Genomic DNA, 20270 nt, shown 5'->3' with positions numbered 1-20270 from the left:
ACCTGCTCTCTTCCCTGGACTGTGGGATGACTCTCCTTACTCCACAAAGCTGCTGCCACTTTGATGCAAAGCTTCTGACCCTGTGATCATCCCTCTTCAGGCTCTACAGCCGAGCCAACCCATTTTCATCCTTCTCACTACTCCCCTTTCCCACCTCAACATCTGAGAAGTTAAGCTTGCAAGGCTGTCAGAGAAAAGGTTTTGAGATTTTTTTTTTCTAATCTGATGTGGTCACTCCCGCCCTCTAGTGGCCAGTATGTGACAATGTCACTGCTTTTGCACTTTGCAGCCATTAAATAAAAATACCTGTCATTTAAACACAAGAGTTGCTATATTGTGATCATCGAATTCTGGTGAAAAAGATGGGGTCTAGCCGGGCGGTGGTGGCACACGCCTTTAATCCCAGCACTCGGGAGGCAGAGGCAGAGACAGGTGGATCTCTGGGAGTTCGAGGCCAGCCTGGTCTACAAGAGCTAGTTCCAGGACAGGCACCAAAGCTACAAAGAAACCCTGTCTCGAAAAACCAAAAAAAAAAAAAAAAAAAAAAAAAGATGGGGTCTAAGCGGCTGATGGGAGGTAGCATTACACAGTGTGTGTACACTGGGCAGTGGGGTAGAAGAGTGTAGTATGAGATTTTTCCACACCACATTGAACAATGTGCAGTTTACAACACATGAATAGTATGTTTCTGGAGCTTTCAAATGTAAAATCTTTGGGCCGTGGCTAACATTGTGTGGCTAGAAGCACGGAAAATTGAAACCCTGATTAAGGAAGAGCAGTCACTTAAATCCTCCACAGTCTGTGTCTCACAGCCAAGAAGACTCCCTTGGACCCGCCTCTCTGTAACCTTCCTGTAGGGTTCTATCATCGGTGTACCAAAGCCAGAATTATTTTCAATATGGCCTCTTTTGATCGGGTATCTAATCTGCCTCTATTCTTCGAAATAGTTTCTTGTGAACTTGTATTTTCCCCAAGCAGAGTGGCCCTTCTGTTTTTCAGACGTACCAATGCCTTTCCTACCATAGGGAGTTTGCACATACATGTCCTCTCATTCTTCACGCTTCATCTTGGAGACTCATGACCATTCCAAGGGAATTGTCTCTGTTTTTATGGTAACACAGTCTCCTTTATAGAAAACTTTTGAGAATTTCACACACCCCAAAGGAACTGATTCTAAAATGCAATGAAGCTACAATGAAGATGCAAAACACACAGAACCAGCAGAATTTCTTCATGACATAAAATTATTTGACAATAGCATCAAAAATATATAACAATAAATTTAACCAAGGAAGTGAAAAATATGGGTGACAAAACTAGGAAAATATTAATGGAAATAATATGACCCAAATAGATGATAAGGTCCCCTATGTTCGTGGACTGGATGTGTCAATATTGATCAAATGTCCATGCCACCAAAAACAGTCTAAATTCAATACAACCCCTATCAAAATTCCAGTGTCACCTCTGACCAAAATAGAAATGTTATCCAGCCACAAAAGATCTTAAATACACAGAGAAATCTTGAGCAAAAAGAAAGCAGAAGGCATTGTCTTCTACCTGACTCCAAAATCTATTACAAAACAAAAATAATTAAAAGGGTATGAAATAGTTCCCAACAGATGGCACAGAGGTCAAGAATATTGGCTACTCTTGCAGAGGACCTGTATTCAGTTCCTAGCATCCACATGATGGCTCACTACCAACTGTAGCTACACTTACTAGGATCTGCTGCCTTCTTCTGACCTCTGTGAGCACCAGGCACCTGTGGTACATATATGCAAGCAAAACACTCATATGCATAAAATGGAAAAAAGTAAATGTTCATAAACTGTAGCAGCAATGGAGATTGATCTGGAATAGGGCAGAGAGCCCAGGAATAAAGCTGGGCATTTACAGTCAAGTCAGAATTTATAAACATCTATCTGTTAAGAGGCTAGCCTCCAAAAATGTATAAGATCTCAATTCAAAAACAAGAAAACGAATAACCTATTCTAAAAATATAAAAAGTACCTGAATATACATTTCTTAAAAGAAGACCCAAAATGACCAAAGACCAATTCTCATCATCTGGGGTATGCAAATGGGTACAAGGAGACACCTCACATGTGATAGAATGTTTATTATAAGCAATATGAAAGAGTGCTGAGGCCAGCAACATTGCTCAGTGGGTAAAGGCGCTAAGTTTGATGGCTTGAGTTAAATACCTGGGACCCACACGGTAGAGGGCAAGAACTGACTTCTGCAAGTTGTCCTCTACACATACGTTGTGACATGTGCATCGATAAATATAATTTTAAAAATTAAATGCATGGAAAAAGGAGACTTGTATACTGTGAATGAGAATGTAAATTCATGTAGTCATTAATGGAAAACAGTGTTGGGGCTCCTCAGGAAACAAGAAATAGAGTTATTGTTTGGTTCAGCAGTCTCACTTCTGGGTGCATAGCCAAAGAAACTGAAAGCACCTTGGCAAAGAGCTAGTGACTCTCCTGTGTTCATTTCAGCATTATGAACAATGAGCAAGGTATGATATCAACCTGCTTTCATTGTCAGAGGGTGTGGTGTTGGTGATAATGAAATACTATTAGGTCATTAAAAAGAGGGAACTCCTGTTTCTTTCAGTAGGGATGAACCTGGAAGATGCTATATTAAGGCAAGTAAGCAGGGTGCAGAAGAACACAGACTATATAGCCTCAAGTGGGGCATCTAAGAGTTCAAAGCATCCAACCATGGCTCTGAGAAGTAGAGGAAAGATGTGGATGGACACTGGGTGATGTTGATCAGAGTTGAAACTGGGAAGAATGAGCTTCAGCTGTCCATTGTAAGGACTACAGATGTTAAATATTAAAGAACATATCTCATATTTTCAAACTGCCAAAGGGGATTTTAAATGCTTTCACCACACCAAAATTCTAAGTACCTGGATAGTTTTGTTTGTTTACCTAATTTGATCAACCCATAGTGAAAATATGTATCAAAAAATGACATCATCTGCCAGAAAAATACTGTTATGAAAAAAGTCACTTCTTCATATAGGACTTCCCAGCTATTCTATTTAAAGACACCTTACTCTCCACAAGGCCACTCCAAGTTCTTTATCAGCACAGATTTCAAGCATAGATTCATCATAGTTTCATCTTTTACCAGCTTGTCTTTGACAGATCTAAATCTTCCTGGGGCTGTAGTGGTAAGGGTTAAGAGAACCCCTGTAGTTAGGGTTCATCAGAAGTTTATAAGGAAGCATGCCTGGAGGGACACTCGTGTAAACTCGGTTACTTGGGAAGCTGAGGGTGGGTGTTTTTGAGAGTTCAAGCTCAGGCTGGGTTACATAGTGAGGCTCTACCTCAGAATAAAAAGGAAAGAGGGCTTTCCAGCAGACAGAAAAGTTTAGAGGAGGCAAGTTTGGTGGTAATGGTTGAATTCCTACCAGTGTAAGGTAGACCAGAGTTCCCCCAAAAGAGATTGTTAAATAAACTGCACGGTCTCTTCAACTGAAGTATTTGACAAACTTTTCATCTGGTAATTTAAAAAGAAAGGCAGTTGAATTTCATGAGTGACCAGTAGCTTGTTAGGGTTAGCCTCTTCACATTGAACTTTGCACAAATGTTTCAAAGAAAATGCTTGATGTTGCTAGAAAGAAACCAAAAGTAGATACACATAGAAGAGAGTCCCTGCGTTAAGGGGAGGTAGCCACCCACATCTGCCCAGGTAAAACAGAAAGCTTGGCCCAGAGCAGCTCCAACTAAGGCAGAGAGCTGCGGGTGTAATGGTTTAATGAGCAGCGTACAAACAGAGGGAAGAGTGTGGGGACTCAGGAGATGTTTCAGTTTCTCTCAAGAGGATCACCCAAGGCTTTGCTGAAACTGTACCACATACCCACCCCTCCCTCAGACCAGTTCTGTTTCTCATTCTTGCTGACAGTTGTTGATTGGGGTGGCACTCTTCAATAGGCCTGACTTAAGATGCTACGGGAAGAGAGGCCCCTATGAGGAACCTGACACAAAACAATGGAAGTATTTTTAAATATATGTTTCTGTCAAGTGCAACAGAACATCACTGAGATGGGTCTGAGACATAAAGTTAGTCTCAGGGCTACAGAGGTGGCGTCATCAGTAAGGTTCTTCCCATGGAAATGTGAAGAGCAGAATTGGGGTCTCTAGCTCCCAGGTAAAAATCCAGGCACAACAGTGTACACTAGTGCCTTGAGGAGGTGTGGCTTGATCAGAAAGGGGCACAGGGGAACTTTCTGCGGTGGCAGAAGCAGGCCAACACCACCCCCACCTTATTATTTAACAAAGAATTGGACTGTAAAGACTTTAAGTTTTCCTTAAAGTAAAATTTACAAGCCGGGCTGTGGTGGCGCACGCCTTTAATCCCAGCACTTGGGAGGCAGAGGCAGGTGGATGTCTGTGAGTTCGAGACCAGCCTGGTCTACAGAGCTAGTTCCAGGACAGGCTCCAAAGCCACAGAGAAACCCTGTCTCGAAAAACCAAAAAAAAAAAAAAAAGTAAAATTTACAATAATAACATGTAAAAATATGACAGAAACATATAGTTCAGTTTTGTGGCTTAAGTAGCCCTTATTCTCAATCTCAAATAAACATTGAAGTTTTAAAAATTATTCCTGGGTTGGTGAGATGGCTCGAGCTCAGACAGTTCAGTCTCCAGTCCCACAGAGTGGAAGGAGAGAACGCATACCTGCCTGCACATTGTTCTCTGGCTCCCACGGAGTGCATGTACACACACACACACACACACACACACACACACACACACTTGCACACCAAATCCAAAAGTAAGCAAATGAAATAAATGATTTCCAGAAACTTGTGTGTGTTCGTGTGTGTCTGCGTGCATAGTCTGTTTCAGTTACCACAACAAAACGCCACAGACCATATGGCTTAAACAGCAGGAATTTATTTTCTCACAATCCGGACATCTGACAGCAGGATGTAGCATGGTGGGGTCTGGTGAGGGCACCTCCCAGCTTGCAGATGACCGCCTTTATTTGTGTTCTTACTAGGCGCAGAGGGTGTCCCTCATAAAAAGAGTTCTACTCCCATTCCGTGTTTCCATCATTAACACTTACCCAATTCCAGTCACCCCCCAAAGGCCTCATTTCCAGATCTCTTCTCACTGGGGATCAGATCTTCAACACATGAACTTAATGTGGGGGACATCTCAATCTTCAACATTATACATTCAAGAACATTTGGAAGACATAAATAGAAAAAGGTCAAATAACATATGTTACCAAAATATATTCATTGCTGTGACTTATTTATAATTTCCAAGTTGTGATACTCTTATATGGCTGTAGTTATTCTATACATGTAATTTTGTATTATGATTATTTCTTTTTCAGTTGCTGGGATACAACTCAGAGTTTCCTGCATGCTCGGCCCCTCTCCACTGAACTATAGCCCCAGCCATTTAAACATTTTTATTATTTATTTGTCATTTAATTCTGAGAGAGGCTTTTACTAAGTTATTCAAGCTGGCTTTGGACTCACTATAGCTCAAGCAGGCCTTGAACTATTGATCTACCTGTCTCTGCCTCCATTGTAGCTGTGAATGTTGCTGGCATGGGCTAGCAAGCTCAGGCATGATGTGTTTAAGTTTACAATACAAAACTTAGTATTGTTACTAAAGATGCTCCATCTGAACCCTCTTTGAATGGACAAACAGTCCACTGAGTGGCTGTGTCGTCCTGTGACTGAATGCTGAGTGGCTTCTCAGTATTTTAAAGTGTTGGTAAGGCTGTGATATGTCTATATATGCATGAGGGTTTTACCTGTTACTGAGATTATTTTTCTTAGTGTAGAATTCCTGAAATTGGAAGTTGTATGTTTTTAAGGCGTATTGCCAAATAGTCTCTAAAAGTTTGTCCCAGTTTGCAAAGCCACCAGCAGTGGGCTGGGAACTGTTCTTTATCTGTTTGCTTTTAAAGGGGAGGCGTTTGGTTCCACTAATGTGATTATTGGATTGTTTCCAACAGGTAAACAGAATTCTGGGAAGCCCACTTCTGGTGTGTAGAAGCTCTGGGCTCCTCTGACCCCACACCTCCTGCTCCCTGTTGCTGGCTCCTTGCACTTTGAGCCTCACCTAGTTCCTCTGTGTGGACAGAGGCTTCCCATCTATCGCAGCCATGAACTTCCTCCGGAGGCGTCTATCTGACAGCAGCTTTGTGGCCAACCTGCCCAATGGCTACATGCCGGACCTGCAGCGCCCAGAAAGCTCCAGTAGCTCCCCAGCATCCCCGGCCACTGAAAGGAGGCACCCCCAGCCCCTGGCTGCCTCCTTCTCTTCTCCAGGATCCAGCCTGTTCAGCTCCTTCTCCAGTGCCATGAAACAGACTCCACAGACCCCCTCGGGGTTAATGGAACCACCAACTCCTGTCACACCCGTGGTTCAGAGACCCAGGATCTTGTTGGTGATCGATGATGCCCACACAGACTGGTAAGCAGCTTCAGGGATGGAGCCTGCATGGGGCTGTCTCACCTCTCGGGAGGACAGAATAGAAAATCAAGTGCTATAAAAGGCTTATATGGTTTCTGAGGCTAGCTGGGAGAAGGAGGGGTTCATCGAAGAGAAGCTGTGTACCTTTTTCTCTCGGGACCGTATATGAACAGAGCCCCATCTGCAAACCCCACATTTAACAGCTCTGAAATAAACAGAGACCCCAGGTCGGGGAAGTTCTATATATATGCTTTAAACATCTTAAAGTGGTTGATATGGGTGTTGCAAGTGTTCTAGAAACACAGCACGGGAACCATATGACCTTTCTGAAGAAGCAAAGTTCTCAAGTTGCTATTTAATCCAACTTTTTAAATATAAGTCTATCTGTATTGTGTGTGTGTGCTTGTGTGTATGTGTGTCCTCGTGTGTGTGGGTACGTGTTTGTGTATTAACGAATACGCTCTGTGTAGAGGCCTGGAGTTGACATCACGTGTCTTCCTGGACTGGTCTCCACTTTGTTTAGAGGCAGGATCTCTCAATCAATCAGGAGCTTACTGATTCTTGCTGGATGAGCTAACCAGCTTACCTCCCCTTACCCTATCCCCCATCCCTGCCACCCGGGATTCCTGTCTCTGCCTTCTGAGGACTGGGATTACCGGTTGCCACCAGCCTGCCAGGCTTGTACATGGATTCAGGGATCTGAACTCCAGTCCCCCTGCTTACAAGTCAAACAGTATATGCACTGAGCCGTCTCCACGGCCCCTAACCAGACATCTGGCCTTATTCTGCACTGGCTGTCTTACCTAAGAAAGTTGCTTCCTGTCTGAAAATGGAGTTTAATAATGGAGATCCTGTGCCGTGGTGTGGTAACAGCTAGGCAGAGTTCCTGTCCTGTCCCCCAAGCCCTCTTGCAGCTGTGTGGCTCTTGTAACTTGCTGTGCCTAATGCAGTACCTACGTTATAAAGGGGCTTTATGGAAGTCGGTAATGCCTAAGTTAATATGAAAGTACCCAGCGATGCCATTTAAATATATATGCTTGCTATTATAGAGGGCTGTGGCCCCCTCTGCATGACACCGACTATGACAGCAGAACCTTCCAGGCATTCTTAGCTTGTGTCTTTATCCCCAGTATTGTGCAGAAAGGGCAGGGTTTATCCCCCTGTGCCCGTTTCCTGTTGGTCATGCCTTCTTGATTAGTCTGTGGGTGATTGCCTCGGGTTTACTGCTCTATGTCTACCCATAGAACATGTGGTATTGTGGCAAGGCACAGTGAACAAGGCAGGGACCCATCCAAGTAGCGTTTACATTTTGTCTTTGGTCATCAATCTCCTTAATCTACAGGAATGAGGAGTGTATAAATCTTAGGTGCTGCCCCCTTGTGGGTGGGAGCTGGAGATACACTTTTGGCCTAAGTAGTCTCTCCACCCTTTAATTGGAACAACAGCGTTTGGTTTCTGGCGTCCTTCTTGCCCTTTGGTGGGGAAAAGAAACTGATGTTCGTGGGCTCGCCTGGAAGTTGGCTCCACGGTCATTGAATATTTGTGACTGAGAAACTTCCCACCACAGACCCATCAGCTTCTCCTTTGAACTCCTTTCTTGAATCTTTCTAACCACCCAGCATTACCCAGTCATCTTCAAACTGATGTTCACTGGGTGCCTAAAATGGGTCTTGCTGGTTGTGGTGGTGCACTCCTGAAATCCGTGCACTCAGGACGCTGAGGTTAGGAGGATTGTGAGTTCAAGGCCAGCCCTGGCTATGTAGGGAAACTGTTTTCAGACACCAGAAGATTCTCAATCCTGCCTACAGTTCTCCAAAAATGCCTGGCCGCAACTACCAAAAGTGGCCACCAGGTGTCGGGCTAGTTCCATAGTTCCGCGTATCCTGGCCGACTGCCTCCAGGTCCAGCTTCTTCCCAGCTCCTCCTCCTTTGTGTGAAGATCTCTAGCGGGGAGGAGATTGTGAAAAGAGAAGAAGCTAGCTCCCACAGCTCCTTCCTTCCCTTTTGAGATGATAATGAGGTGGGCACTTACTGTCTGGGCTGAGAGTGACCCCACCCCCATCCCCACAGACACGCTGCTGTCCCATTCCTGACCCTTCTCAGGCTGAGCCCTCTAAGCTGTCTTCCCTTTCCTGGGCCAGGGCCAATCTAGCTCATGAGGTTTCCTTGCAAGCAGAGGGTGTTGCGGGAACCCATGCCTTTTCTGGGAGCGCAGCTGGCAGGTTATTTCAACCCGCGGGCTCCCTCAGTTCCACCTGAGAACTGCCTAGAACAGTGCAGAAGGGACCTTGCCTTTCTTTTATTGTATTTTTTCTTAATTTTCTTCCCACCTAGTCCCTCAGTGACAATACCCTTGGAGAAAATGATACGACCCTTTATGGCAACCATTAGCAGTCATTAACCCCTCAGGAAAGAGCGGGGTCTTATGGGTACCTCTTCTCTCTACGATGGAATGTGGCAGGGTCCAATATTACACAAGTCTCCATAGCTGCTGTGTGTTCATGGTTACAGTAATGTCGTGTCTGGGTGGCAATGTTTCATGACACTCCCCCCACCCTCCTAGTCTTCAGTTCTATCTGCCCTTCCCTCTGACACTCCCAGGCCTTGATGTGGAAATGATATAGATGCCCCAATTAGGGATGAATGCTCATCAATCACTTAGACCAGATATTAATCTTTGCATTAAGTGGCGTCTTCTGCAAAAATGGAGCTTCTCTGCCCAGGGCTGAGAACCGGCATTAGTCTACAGGTGTAAACACAAATATTTAGAAGACGGTTTGGCAGCCTGTCCCTGGAGAGAACCAGTAGGGAGATGCTGTCCCTTTGAGCCCATGCTCTTTTCCACCACAGGCTTTTGCTTGGGTTTATAGTGCTTTGTATTTTCTGAAAAGAAATTCAGATCACAAAGCCACCTTTGCTGCAAGGATTCATGGCTGAACACTTTGAGGTGCAGCTTGTAGAGGTGAACCTAGCCAGGGCAAGGGTCACTGGAGAACCTCTGGCAACACTACTGGAGGCATGGTTTTGTGACAGGTGTGGCGCTATTTCATTTATATTTTAATAAATAAAACTTACCTGGAGATCGGAGGATAAAAGAGCCTGCTGGTCAGCCTTGCAGTCCAGGCAGTGGTGACACACACCTTTAATCCCAGTAGCCACACTAGTTTGCCATAGAAACCAGGCAGTAGTGGTTACACCGAAGAAGTTATAGGCACTATCAGTACATAGCATTGCTCACCGGCACTTCCCAGTAGACCTACCAGGGGCTGTTTTCCAGGTGAGGAAGCTGCAGAAGATCTACACACCTGCTTGAGGAGTCCAAACAAGAGGCTGGGCTGGGAGGGGAACAGGAGCTGCCTTCCCACCCAAGCCTTTTATGTTCGGCATGATGGAGATGCCAGGCAGTGTGGATGAAACAGAAGGGTAAAGATGCGTTAAGATCTACTGGGGACTCTCGGAGGACCAGATCCTGTCCCCACTGTTACATGAACAACATTTATAGATGGACTAATATCTCTAACAAAAACAACTTAAGAAAGAACTGGTTTATTACGGCTCTGAGTTCCAGGCTGAGTCCCTCACCAAGGGGGATCTCAGGAACTTGAGGAACATGGTTATGTAGAACCCATAGTTAGAGAGAGAGCATTTTGCCACCCAGTTTGTTCTCTCCATATTAAACAGTCTAGGGGTCCTCTGCCCGGGGAATGGTCCCTCCCACAATTAAGATGGGTCTTCTCACATCAATTAACATAATTTCGATACTCCCTACCGACATACCCAGAGGCCCATCTCTCGGGTGACTTTAGATGAGTCAATTCTGTCAATTCAGACGAACACTGACAATCTCCTGCACTCCCCGTCACTAGGCATTGTGCTAGGTAGTTTTTACCCATTCTCTAATTTAGTCTTCCTAATTGCTGTGTGGGTACTAATACTATTGTTTTTTTATAAGTAAGAAAGCTTGAGGCTCAGTGCCCCAAACCAAAGAGGTGTTCCTGGCATCTTGGGATCCCGCTAGGGCATTTGAGGACAAGCCTGGGTGTCACTATGTTCTTGCTGTTCTCCCAGCTGCACCTGAAGCCCAGGACCTCCTGTGCCGCTTGTGCGCAGGCTCTGACCCTGCTTCCTCCTCCTCTGCACGCACACATATCCAGCCTCAGACAGCCCAGCTGAGAGAATGGTGGCAGAACCCCATTCACATCTCATTGGCCGAGCACAGAAGCCTGGTGGCCTCACCCTGGAGGGAAGTGCCCTGCCCCATCCAGGCGGCCTCACCCTGACAGACAGAGTGTTAAGGTGCCAGGAGGAATGGGAGTCCTTGAAGACATCCAGACACTCATGGTCACAGACTGGCAAAGTGAACCTTGTGGAGAAATTGCACTTGGACACACAGAATATTTTTTCCTCTCTTTAAAGTACCAAGGGAGCTCAGGCAGGGGCTCTACCATTCTTTTCCCTTTGATATTAAGGTTGTCACCTCCAGGAACACATGCCAGACATTATTTTCTATGGGAATTAAATGGAAAATTGAATAAATTCTGGAGAAGTTGGGTCTGATAGGTGGCAGCTGAGAATTAAGACCCACGCTTGACCGTCATCCTCTCTGTGTCTCTGCCAGCTTGCTTGTGAGCCTCAGTTTCTTTGTGTGTAAAGTGGGTGTTAGCACCATCCCTTTCCCTACCTCACTGACCTCGAGGGGACATGATGAAGAAGCCCCTTCTCATCTCTTTCACGTGAATTTTGCAGCACGTGCTATTTCTCCAGCTGAGTCTCACTATTCTGAGTTCCACCTTTAGGCACCAAATAGCTTCTGTTTCTGCCATAGGAAGATTAGAGCTTGTGGTGTCTTGGGAAGGTTCTCTCGGAAGACACTTGGTGCTGTGGAATTCAGGAAGGCTCCCGACACTTTCTTGCTACTCCCAAGGTTCCTGCTGCCATCCCTGGGTGGTAAAAAGAAAGGCTCCAGCATTCTATTGAGATGTCAGACGGCTCCTGGCTGCTTGGCCCCAGGAACAAGGACAGCCAGACACCTTGGACTGTCTCTCCGAGGATTTGCAGTCGGCCTAATTGGTGCCATGGTAGTCAGGATCTTCTGCTTCTATCTTTGCCACCTGTGGGCAGGCGTCGGGGAAGGGTGTGATCTCAGAGCTGTGGGAAGGTGTGTTAGTGGCTTTTCTCCTTTGTGTGACCAGATACCTGACCAGAAGCAGCTTGAGGGAGGAGGTGATTTTGTGGGTTGAGACTTTAAGGGTGACGGTTCATCACAGTGGGAAAGTACGACCACAGGTGCGTAAGGCTGATAGTCACATTGTATCAGGTGTCAGGAAGCAGGAAGAGATGAATGATGGTGTTCAGCCAGCTTTCTCCTTCTTAGTCCAGCTGAGAATCCAGCTCACAGGATGGTACCATTCAGAGGTGTGTTTCCATGGTGATTCTAAAGCCTGTCAAATTGGCAATCAAGATTACCACTTAAGTAGGGTTTGTCAGATTGAGTAAATAAAAACACAGGTTGTCAAGTTAACACTTTAATGACCCAGCCTGAGTATATACTGTGAATCATGAAAAATGTATTTGCTGTCCATCTGAAATTCAGATTTTATTGCGTATCCAGTTTCTCTCGGGAAAGAAGAAAACACATGAGACAGCCTAGCTTCACAGATATGTGATAAGCAAGAGACTGTCCTCTGAGGTGTCTTGCTTTCTGGTTGGGGAGCTAAACCAGGTCTCCTGACTGGCCCCATTCTCGGAGCACAGCGTTCTCTGTCATTGGCATCAGGAAGGGAGATAAGCGCAGAAGACAGACTCCAGCCAAATTCCTAGATACTGTGGGATCTGGCCCCTCCTTTCCCTCTCCCATAGGAGATCTTAGTCAAGTCCAACCTCCCAACCTCACATCCCTCCCCTATAAGGCAGAATTTGGGGCTAACTTTCAGGAAGGTTAATTTATGAAGGTTAAAGATAATGGCATGGGTGGAGTTGGTACGTGGCTCAGCCTGATATAATAGGCCCCGGGATGGTAACTGTTATTAACAATTAATTGCAGTTACTAATTGCTTGTGAATATAATAGCCCTGGGAGCCAGAGGGAAGGAAGCCGCTTGGCATGCTTTTCAGTTCAGCTGGCTGTGCTGGAGGGCCAGCATCCAGAAGCCCTGGAGGAGGGGTGTCTAGGCCCTGGCAAACCAGCAGTCACTCTCTAAGATGCGGCGAGAGCCAATCGGGCCAGCCCTGAAGTCAGGGAAGAGGCTTAAAGGAGAGATGCACAATTCCCTGCTGAGACCCTCTATCTGTGGGAACATCTCGTGCCTATTGCGGGAACAAGGCTCCCCATTCCACAAGGCAAATGCTTGATGTGGAGAACTGTGAGGGACTTGCGGTGAAATGGGAAGAGGGAGCCTAATAAAAGGGGTATCACCCGCTACTTGCTTTACCTACTAACTGCAGTGTTCCACCTGACCCCACCTGGTAGGCTTCTGTGCTGGACATTGGCCCTGCACCTCTGCCCCTCCCTCCCTGCCTCTCTCCCTGCCCTAGTGTCCAGGGGGAGGGGAGGGGCCTGGACATTCCCCATCCACCAGCTCTGTTGCCTGGAGACAGCTCAGTTTTCCCAGGCCCGGCCCCTTTTATCAGGGAAACAATGTGCGCACACAGTGAGGGCCTTGTGTGGCACCCAAGCCCCTAGCCCTTTGACTTGAGGAATTTTTCAAGTCCTGACCCTTCTCCGTGAGGTCTTCAGGCTGTCCAATCCAAGGGCTGATATCCCTGCAGCTCCTGCAAGCAGAGAGGGAGGAAGGGGAAACAGAAAGTGTGTTACCCATGCCCTGCTCTGCAGAACTTCACCCTTGGAACCCTGCTAGAAAATCCTAGGAAAATCTCTGTGAACAGAAGGGAATATGGAGAATTTTTCTCCCCAAATCTCTTTCCTTTTGCTGTCTCTCTAAAGAGCTTGGCTAAGCTGTGAGATCTCACAGGTAAAGGACACGTCCCTCTCTGAGCCCGTTTCCTTAGATAGGCAGCCACGTGGATGGTGAAGATTGTATCTCCAGATGAGTGTTCCCATTAGAATGATGGTTTCCAGCTACCACCCTAAACCAGCTGTGTCAGGTCAGGTTCCACATAAGCAAAATGAGGCTTTATTGGGACATACGTGGAGAAGTTCTTAGAAGGAAAAGGATGTACAATGATTGGAGTTCTAGGCAGTCAGCCTGTGAAGCCCCTCCAGAGATGTGCATACATCAACTCTTCTTTGTCCTGGTCCTTGAAGACAAATTCTTGGGGCAAATTAAACCTGGCTTAGTCCACTCCTTATTTCTTGGGGGACACTTTGGGACAAAGCCGCAAAGACTCTGTATAGGATGCTTGGTTCTGTCGAGACACAGGCAAATACAAAAAGAGGAGCCACTACTAAGCAAGGACTTGGTGGCTACAGATTGGGGCCAAGGGAAACGGTCACCTACTACAGTGGACTCCAGATGTCCAGAATGGAGCCAGGAACCTGCTTTTTGATAATGATGAAAAAGTCAACCTTTAGGAACTACCAAAACAGAGGACTTCTCACACATGACTTAAATGAATAGAGCCCAAGACCTCTGGCGCAGTGAAGGCTGGAGATGAAATTCAACTTGGTACCTGGAGGATGCCAGTACAGCTCAGTATAAGTAGAGTTAACTGGCAGAGGTCAAGTGGGTGGTGGGGAGGGGGTGAATACCCCATTGTACAGAAGGGTCCAAGCTTGGTTTGTGTACACATCTGTAAAAATATTCAAGGGCTCAGACCCCAAAGAGCTTACTCTAGAAGCTCTTATAGGAGGCTCTAAACTGAAGCTTTTACTGTTCTCGCTGGCCTCTGTTTTACCCCCATCCCATGCCCTTGCCTTATTCAGCTCTGAGGAATTCCACTGCTTCATTGCTAGTCTTGCCTCACTCTCCACAGGATGGCTTTCTAGGCCAGGCCCTCTCAGTGACCTTCTTTTTATAGAGTCCCTCAGAGACCTGGGTCTACTTGGGCAATAGTCGCTCAGAGCTGGCGCCTCTGGACTTTACCCCACTGGTTGCAGCCCTGCCCCTGCAGAGGCAAATCTCTGGGTAGATGCCAACCTCATGACAGAACATCTTTCCCCCAGGTTCTGTGGAAGGCCACCTCTAGTGTGTTCCCTGGCAGAAGGGAATAAGCTACCATGGCAGGAAAAGGGATAAGGTTTCCTGTCCACTCTCCTGGCCTCCCTGTCTGGGCTTCCTAGAGATCTTTGATGAGTTAATTATCGCGTACAGACCTGGCTCGGTCAGAGATTGCCCGTGGAAGACAAGCCAGTCTGTGAGTTCAGGGGCACGTGGATGGGAACCGCATGGGTGGAAAAAAATTCTTCTGGCCAGAAAAAAACAGCTTAGAGTCCACAGCAAATGGCATTGACCACTTGGTTTGAGCACCCACAGAAAAAGCTCAGTATGTCCCCTTTACACCTGTGACCCCCAGAGCTTGGGGAACACAGAGAAAGGAGGCTTACTGGGGTTTCCTGGCTGCCAGCCTAGCTCTAGGCTCAGAGGGAGATTCTGTCTTAGGCAGATATAGAGTGATAAAGCAGGATGTCCGATGTCATCCTCTGGCTTCCATGTGTGCGCATACATCTGCACGTATTCGTACTCATGTTTACATACACTACACCACTGATGCACAGAAGTAAACATTTACAGTTCATCCAGTCCAAATGAGGCTAAGGATTCCATGAGATCTGCCAGTAGGGACTTATGATAAAGGATAGCAGTGTTAGGGTTACTATTAGATCTGTGTCCTCCTCAGGGACTGTCTTCCAGCACAATATAAAGGCCTTTCTGCTTGGACAGGATGTTTCATTCAGTGCAATTGCAAAGACCAACATGATGCTTAACACAAAGTAGAGAGGGGATGGATGGATGGATGGATGGATGGATGGATGGATGGATGGGTAAGTAGTCGGGTGAGTGGATAGATGGGTGAATGAGTTAGATGAATAAGTCAGATGAATAGTTAATCTATGCATGGGTGAATAGATAGATAATAAATCTTTCGACTTTCTTCATGCAAAAAGAAAAACAGAAGGGAGGAGCTGAACATTAGCAACACCTGCTATATACCAAGAATATTCTTTAGGCATTCTTGCTCAGGTGGCAGATGTAGTAATTTTTGTCCTAATTGTTTTTACCAATGAGAAAACTAGTACTTTGGGGGTGGTTGTTTGCTTGAAGTAGCATCAGGTTATAAATAGCAGAGCTACACAGGACCTGTCAGTCTCTAAAGCCAACAGGCCCTTTCTACTTTCTTTCCCAGCAAGGTGAAGCCTTACCTATCCCGCCCCCCCTCAGCAGCAACCACTGGTAAGCAACTTGCTGGCCCAGTCTTGGCAGCCTCCCACATGCCTTCGCATCTGTGTCCTAATGTAAATCCTCTTTGCAACTTTAGAACTGATCTTTTAAATCCTCATTATTCAGAGGAGGAGGCAGAGGTGGTCCCAAAACATCTACAGCAGGTATCAGAAATCCTGCCCCACCCCAAAACCAGGTCTTTCTCTGTGTGTCTACTGCTCATTTTTCTTTCATACTTAAAAGTGTGTGCCTCAGGAAGATGTGAGGTACCCCAGTACCCCAGTTCTACCCTGTAGTGTCCCAGTGCTTGCCCAGCATGGTTGCCCTTACTAGTTTCTCCCTGCTTCCCACCCAGTGCTGGGCTGAGTGTCTCCTCTATGGACCAAGCAGGATCCCTGTGCTGATGGCAACTGGTTATCACCTATCTGTGTGTCACACCCTCCTAGGAGGCAGTAATCCCTGTGGTCTTCATGTTTAAAGACTCTGCACAGAGCAGATGGCCCATCACTATAGAATAATGCAAAGAAGGCCTCCTGGGGCCATGGGCATGGCTCACTGGGCAAAGAACTTGCTGCACAAGTAAGAGCCCTAGTATTTAAATCATCAATGCTCTAGTAAACGAGTGGCCATGGTGCCCCTTCCTGCATCCCAGACTGAGGGAGGCTGGAGGAGGATCCCGGCTGGCTAGCTGGACTAGAGGAATCCTCAAGCTCTGGGCTCAAGTAAGAGAAGTGACCTCGCCTCACGGGCTTCACAGGCTGATGGGTCTGTCAGAGCACCCTGCTCTGACACAGGTAGATCCCATCTGTGCTCATTCCCTGACTGCAGCAGGAAAAGAATGCCGTGCCCACTCCTCATAAATCTCTCTCACACACCACCACATACCGGGGCCTCAAGCTAGGGATTTCCCACCCCAGGCAGCCCCAGTTTATAATATTCTCCTTCCTGGTGCCTTTAATGTGGCAGTAAAAGATGAGGCCACCCACAGAGACAGAAGCCTCCTGGAATCCAGAGTTCCCACCCCTTTCATAGGGCAGGACCACGGACTTGACTGATTGGCTGAGTTATTCAAGGAGCTATGAGGATGGACATATTAGGGCAGTGGGATTGAGGCTGCTTGTGGGAGACAAAGCCAATGGGTAACATGGATCCATCTGTTTCTGCCTAAGGTCAAACAGCCAGTCAACAGCAGAGGCAGTGGGCTCCACCCCCAAGGCATCTAGAATTCTGGGCCATCCCTCCCCTTCCCTCTGCCAGACAGAGCTGTTCTGAGGCAACTCCAGCCTGAATGGGCCCACCCTTCCACCCCCACCCCTCACACACACCCCCGGCAAGGAGGCAGCAGTCTGTGTGGCCCATCAGGAGACAGACTTCTGACTCCCAGCCAGGCAGGGGACGGACTGCCTGACCCTCACCCCAGTCTGAGACCGCCTGCCAGCCGCAGCAGTCAACATTCCAAAGACTCCTGGGAAGGTGAGGCCTCTCTGAGGCCAGCGCTGCTTGGGTGGCATGTAATGCAGGGTTCTAGGTTGGAATCAAGTCCGAGGCGGTCAGTCCTGCAGGTTGGGTATCCACACAATGACCCGTAGCATCAAAGTTGTAGATGTGTGAGTTATTACAGTGATTTGCCAGTAGGTGGCAATAAAAGGTCACAAAGAAGGAACGCATGAAAAAGGGAAACATTCGCTAACCTGGCTAAAGTGGGAAGCACAGTCCTGAGCCCTGTCATGCTTGTGATGTTCCATGCAATGAATGAATATTGAGACAGAGCTTCTGGTTTCTAGGAGCTCACAGACGGGATGCCTGGAGGCAGGGGACAGATTGTAATGTAGAATTACAAGGCAGAATGGTACCATAAGGGTTGAGAGTTCAGTGTGCCCAGTGGCTGAAGAGAGACACCCAGCCCAGGTCTACTAAAGAAAACAAAAGAACAGATATCGCAAGTGAGGACTCTAGAAGGTGAGGAGTGGTCTGGAAAACAGAGATGTGAGTCTATGCAAAAGGCCAGAAACATAAAAGCAGAGGACATTTTGAAGCATCACAGGAGATGTGTGTGTGTGTGTGTGTGTGTGTGTGTGTGTGTGTGTGTGTGTGTTTGTGTTCATGGAACCAGCCATGAAACAATGCATGGAGAAAGTGGACCAACTGGTGCCTGGGTCCCCATTGGGATGGAACTTGGGGCTCTGGGTTGAATCCTGAAAATTTGAAACTATGGGACAACTGGAAAAGTTGTGAGATTTTGAAAGGTGAGTTCTCTGTGTGCAAGATGCAGGGAGTGAACCTGCCTCATCCCCTCTTGGGGCTGATGAGACGGTCAAGTATTAAGGAGAGAACACCAGAATCTGCAGGGTTATGGGGCAGAGTGGAGAGGAACTGGGAAACTAGGGAAGAATATGAATTAGGACTGAGGACCAAGAGCTGGCCATTGCGATGCTGCCATAGTCTGGGTAGAACAATACGACCTTATGAGTTGTAGTCCTCAAAGAAGGAATGCAGATAGTTTATTTAGACAACTGTTAACTTTACTCATCATACTAGTATTAAGTGTCATCTTGCCACAATGTAGAATTGCTTGAGGCATTAAACAGGGACAGATTAGGTAACATTGGCCTGTGGACACGTCTGTAGATGATTGCCCTAATTGTTGGGAAAATCTAGTCAATTGTGAAAAACATCATTCCCTACAAAATAAAGCTAGCTGAAGACAAGCAGGCAAGGTTGACTTTATCTTCTTTTTACCCTTAACCATGGGTGTGCAATGACTACTTGCGTTTATGTGTTACCTTACCCCAAATTATGGCCTGTTAACATGGAATTGTAAGCCAAAAAACCCTTTCATCTCTGAGTTGCTTCTGGTAAGATCTCGTACGACAGCCCCAGAACTGAAATTAGAATATTCATCAACTTTAAATATTAGTCATGCGCCTCATAGACCATTTGTTGTTTTCTCCAGGCCCCACAAATACTGGAGGTGGAATGGAATGCGATGACTCCTCTTGTTGAGGATTTGTGATAAAATTCTGCATTGTGGGAGGCTAGCTAAACACACATTTTATTGAAGAACGTCAATGGGAAAGAAAGAAAAAGACAGGCAGGCAGACAGAACAACAGACAGACAAAAAAAAAAAAACAAAAGGAAGGGAAAGGAAGACAGACAGGCCTACCTCCCTCACTTTCAGGTCATACCAACCATTCCTCTTCCACAAAAGCCCAGCCTCAGTGACATCTTAGTCTGTCTACACTGTAAGAAGAAGTGACACTAGCATCAAAGCTGTCAGCAAAGGATGCAGGACGTTTTGGGGACTTGGCATTGGCTGAACATTGATGGGGGCTGTGAAGACAGACAGAGTTGGGCAGTCTAAGAGTTTGTAGAAAGGATTCTTTCACAAACAAAGATTGAGAAAATAGCAACATCCCTGCTCCAGGGGAGAGAATAGAATGAAGAAACTTAAGAGAACGTTCTGGAATGTAATACTTTCAAGTTATTGATTAGAACGAGGTCATGTGGCCATACCTTACTTGGGGGAGTGTTGGGACCACATTAGATAAATGTTTATCTAATCTATAAACATTTCTGCTGTGAAAAAAAGGAGAGAATGAGTTAGGAGGAAGAAAAGTGCTGCCTCCAGCCCTAAGAAGGTTTGTAGACATGTTTAATGTAGTGTCTCAAGCATCTGTTTCATTGCAACAGCAGTGGGAAATGGGGATGCAAACTGGGTCTTTCGCATTTCACATGGAAAGATATCTAACCCCCAAGCACCCTTCCATCCTGACTCTTGCAGGGTTGAGTGAAAGCACAGACACAGGGATGAAGGCCTGGGTGCAGATCCCCCTTAGAATGCGCAAGTGTTTAGTCTCTGCCTTTTGAGTTCCCTCCTTGATAGAACAGAAATAAAACTGCCTGCTTCATGATGGCAGTTGTCCACATTAAATGACAAAGACCACAGATTAAACCCTACATTCATTCATTTATTTATTAATTCAACAGATAATCAATTGCATTCCTGTGGTGTGCTGCACATTCTGGTGGTGTTACGGATAAAATGATGAGTCACAGACTTGAGGAATTCCTACTGTCATTCAGGGGGATGCAGACATTAAGCACCGTTACTGATGTTAATTATACTTGTAATCAGCAGTAGGAAAGACAGTCCATGTCAGAAGGGAGAAGAACTATGGTCAGGAGTAGGGTGCTTACAAAGGAAAGTGGACAAGTAGAAGGATTGAGAATAAGGTTGGAGGGTCAGCATGGAAAGGAAGGGTGAGGTCATAAGAATGCTATCTACTCTTTGGCCTTGATCAATAGTTCATGGTGATAATTAGCTTTGTGGATTAGAGTCATGGAAGGATGGGTGAGTGGATGAAAGAATTAGTGGTTGATATTTAGAATATGATACAGACATGAGGGAACAGATCAATAAGTCCTTGAGGTAGTACATATGTACAATTTAATAAAATAGCATCAAATCAAT

The 20270-nt window shown here is 46.3% G+C and overlaps 1 protein-coding gene across 1 annotated transcript in view; it reads left to right on the top strand.

Annotated features, from left to right (window-relative positions):
* The window catches only part of Syn3 (synapsin III), a 399638-nt gene that overhangs the window by 27632 nt on the left and 351736 nt on the right, over nt 1-20270 (top strand). Inside the window, exon 2 of the mRNA XM_041673952.1 lies at nt 6001-6461. Within this exon, the coding sequence (XP_041529886.1) occupies nt 6151-6461 (311 nt within the window). The 5' untranslated portion in view covers nt 6001-6150. The remainder of the gene's footprint in view (nt 1-6000; nt 6462-20270) is intronic.

The sequence above is a fragment of the Microtus oregoni genome, unplaced genomic scaffold, assembly GCF_018167655.1.
Source record: "Microtus oregoni isolate MIOR12 unplaced genomic scaffold, Mior012 000001F_ref0000356, whole genome shotgun sequence".
NCBI classification, from domain to species: domain Eukaryota; kingdom Metazoa; phylum Chordata; class Mammalia; order Rodentia; family Cricetidae; genus Microtus; species Microtus oregoni.
Note: the sequence above shows the minus strand (reverse complement) of the source record. Positions and strands in the feature narration are given on the sequence as shown.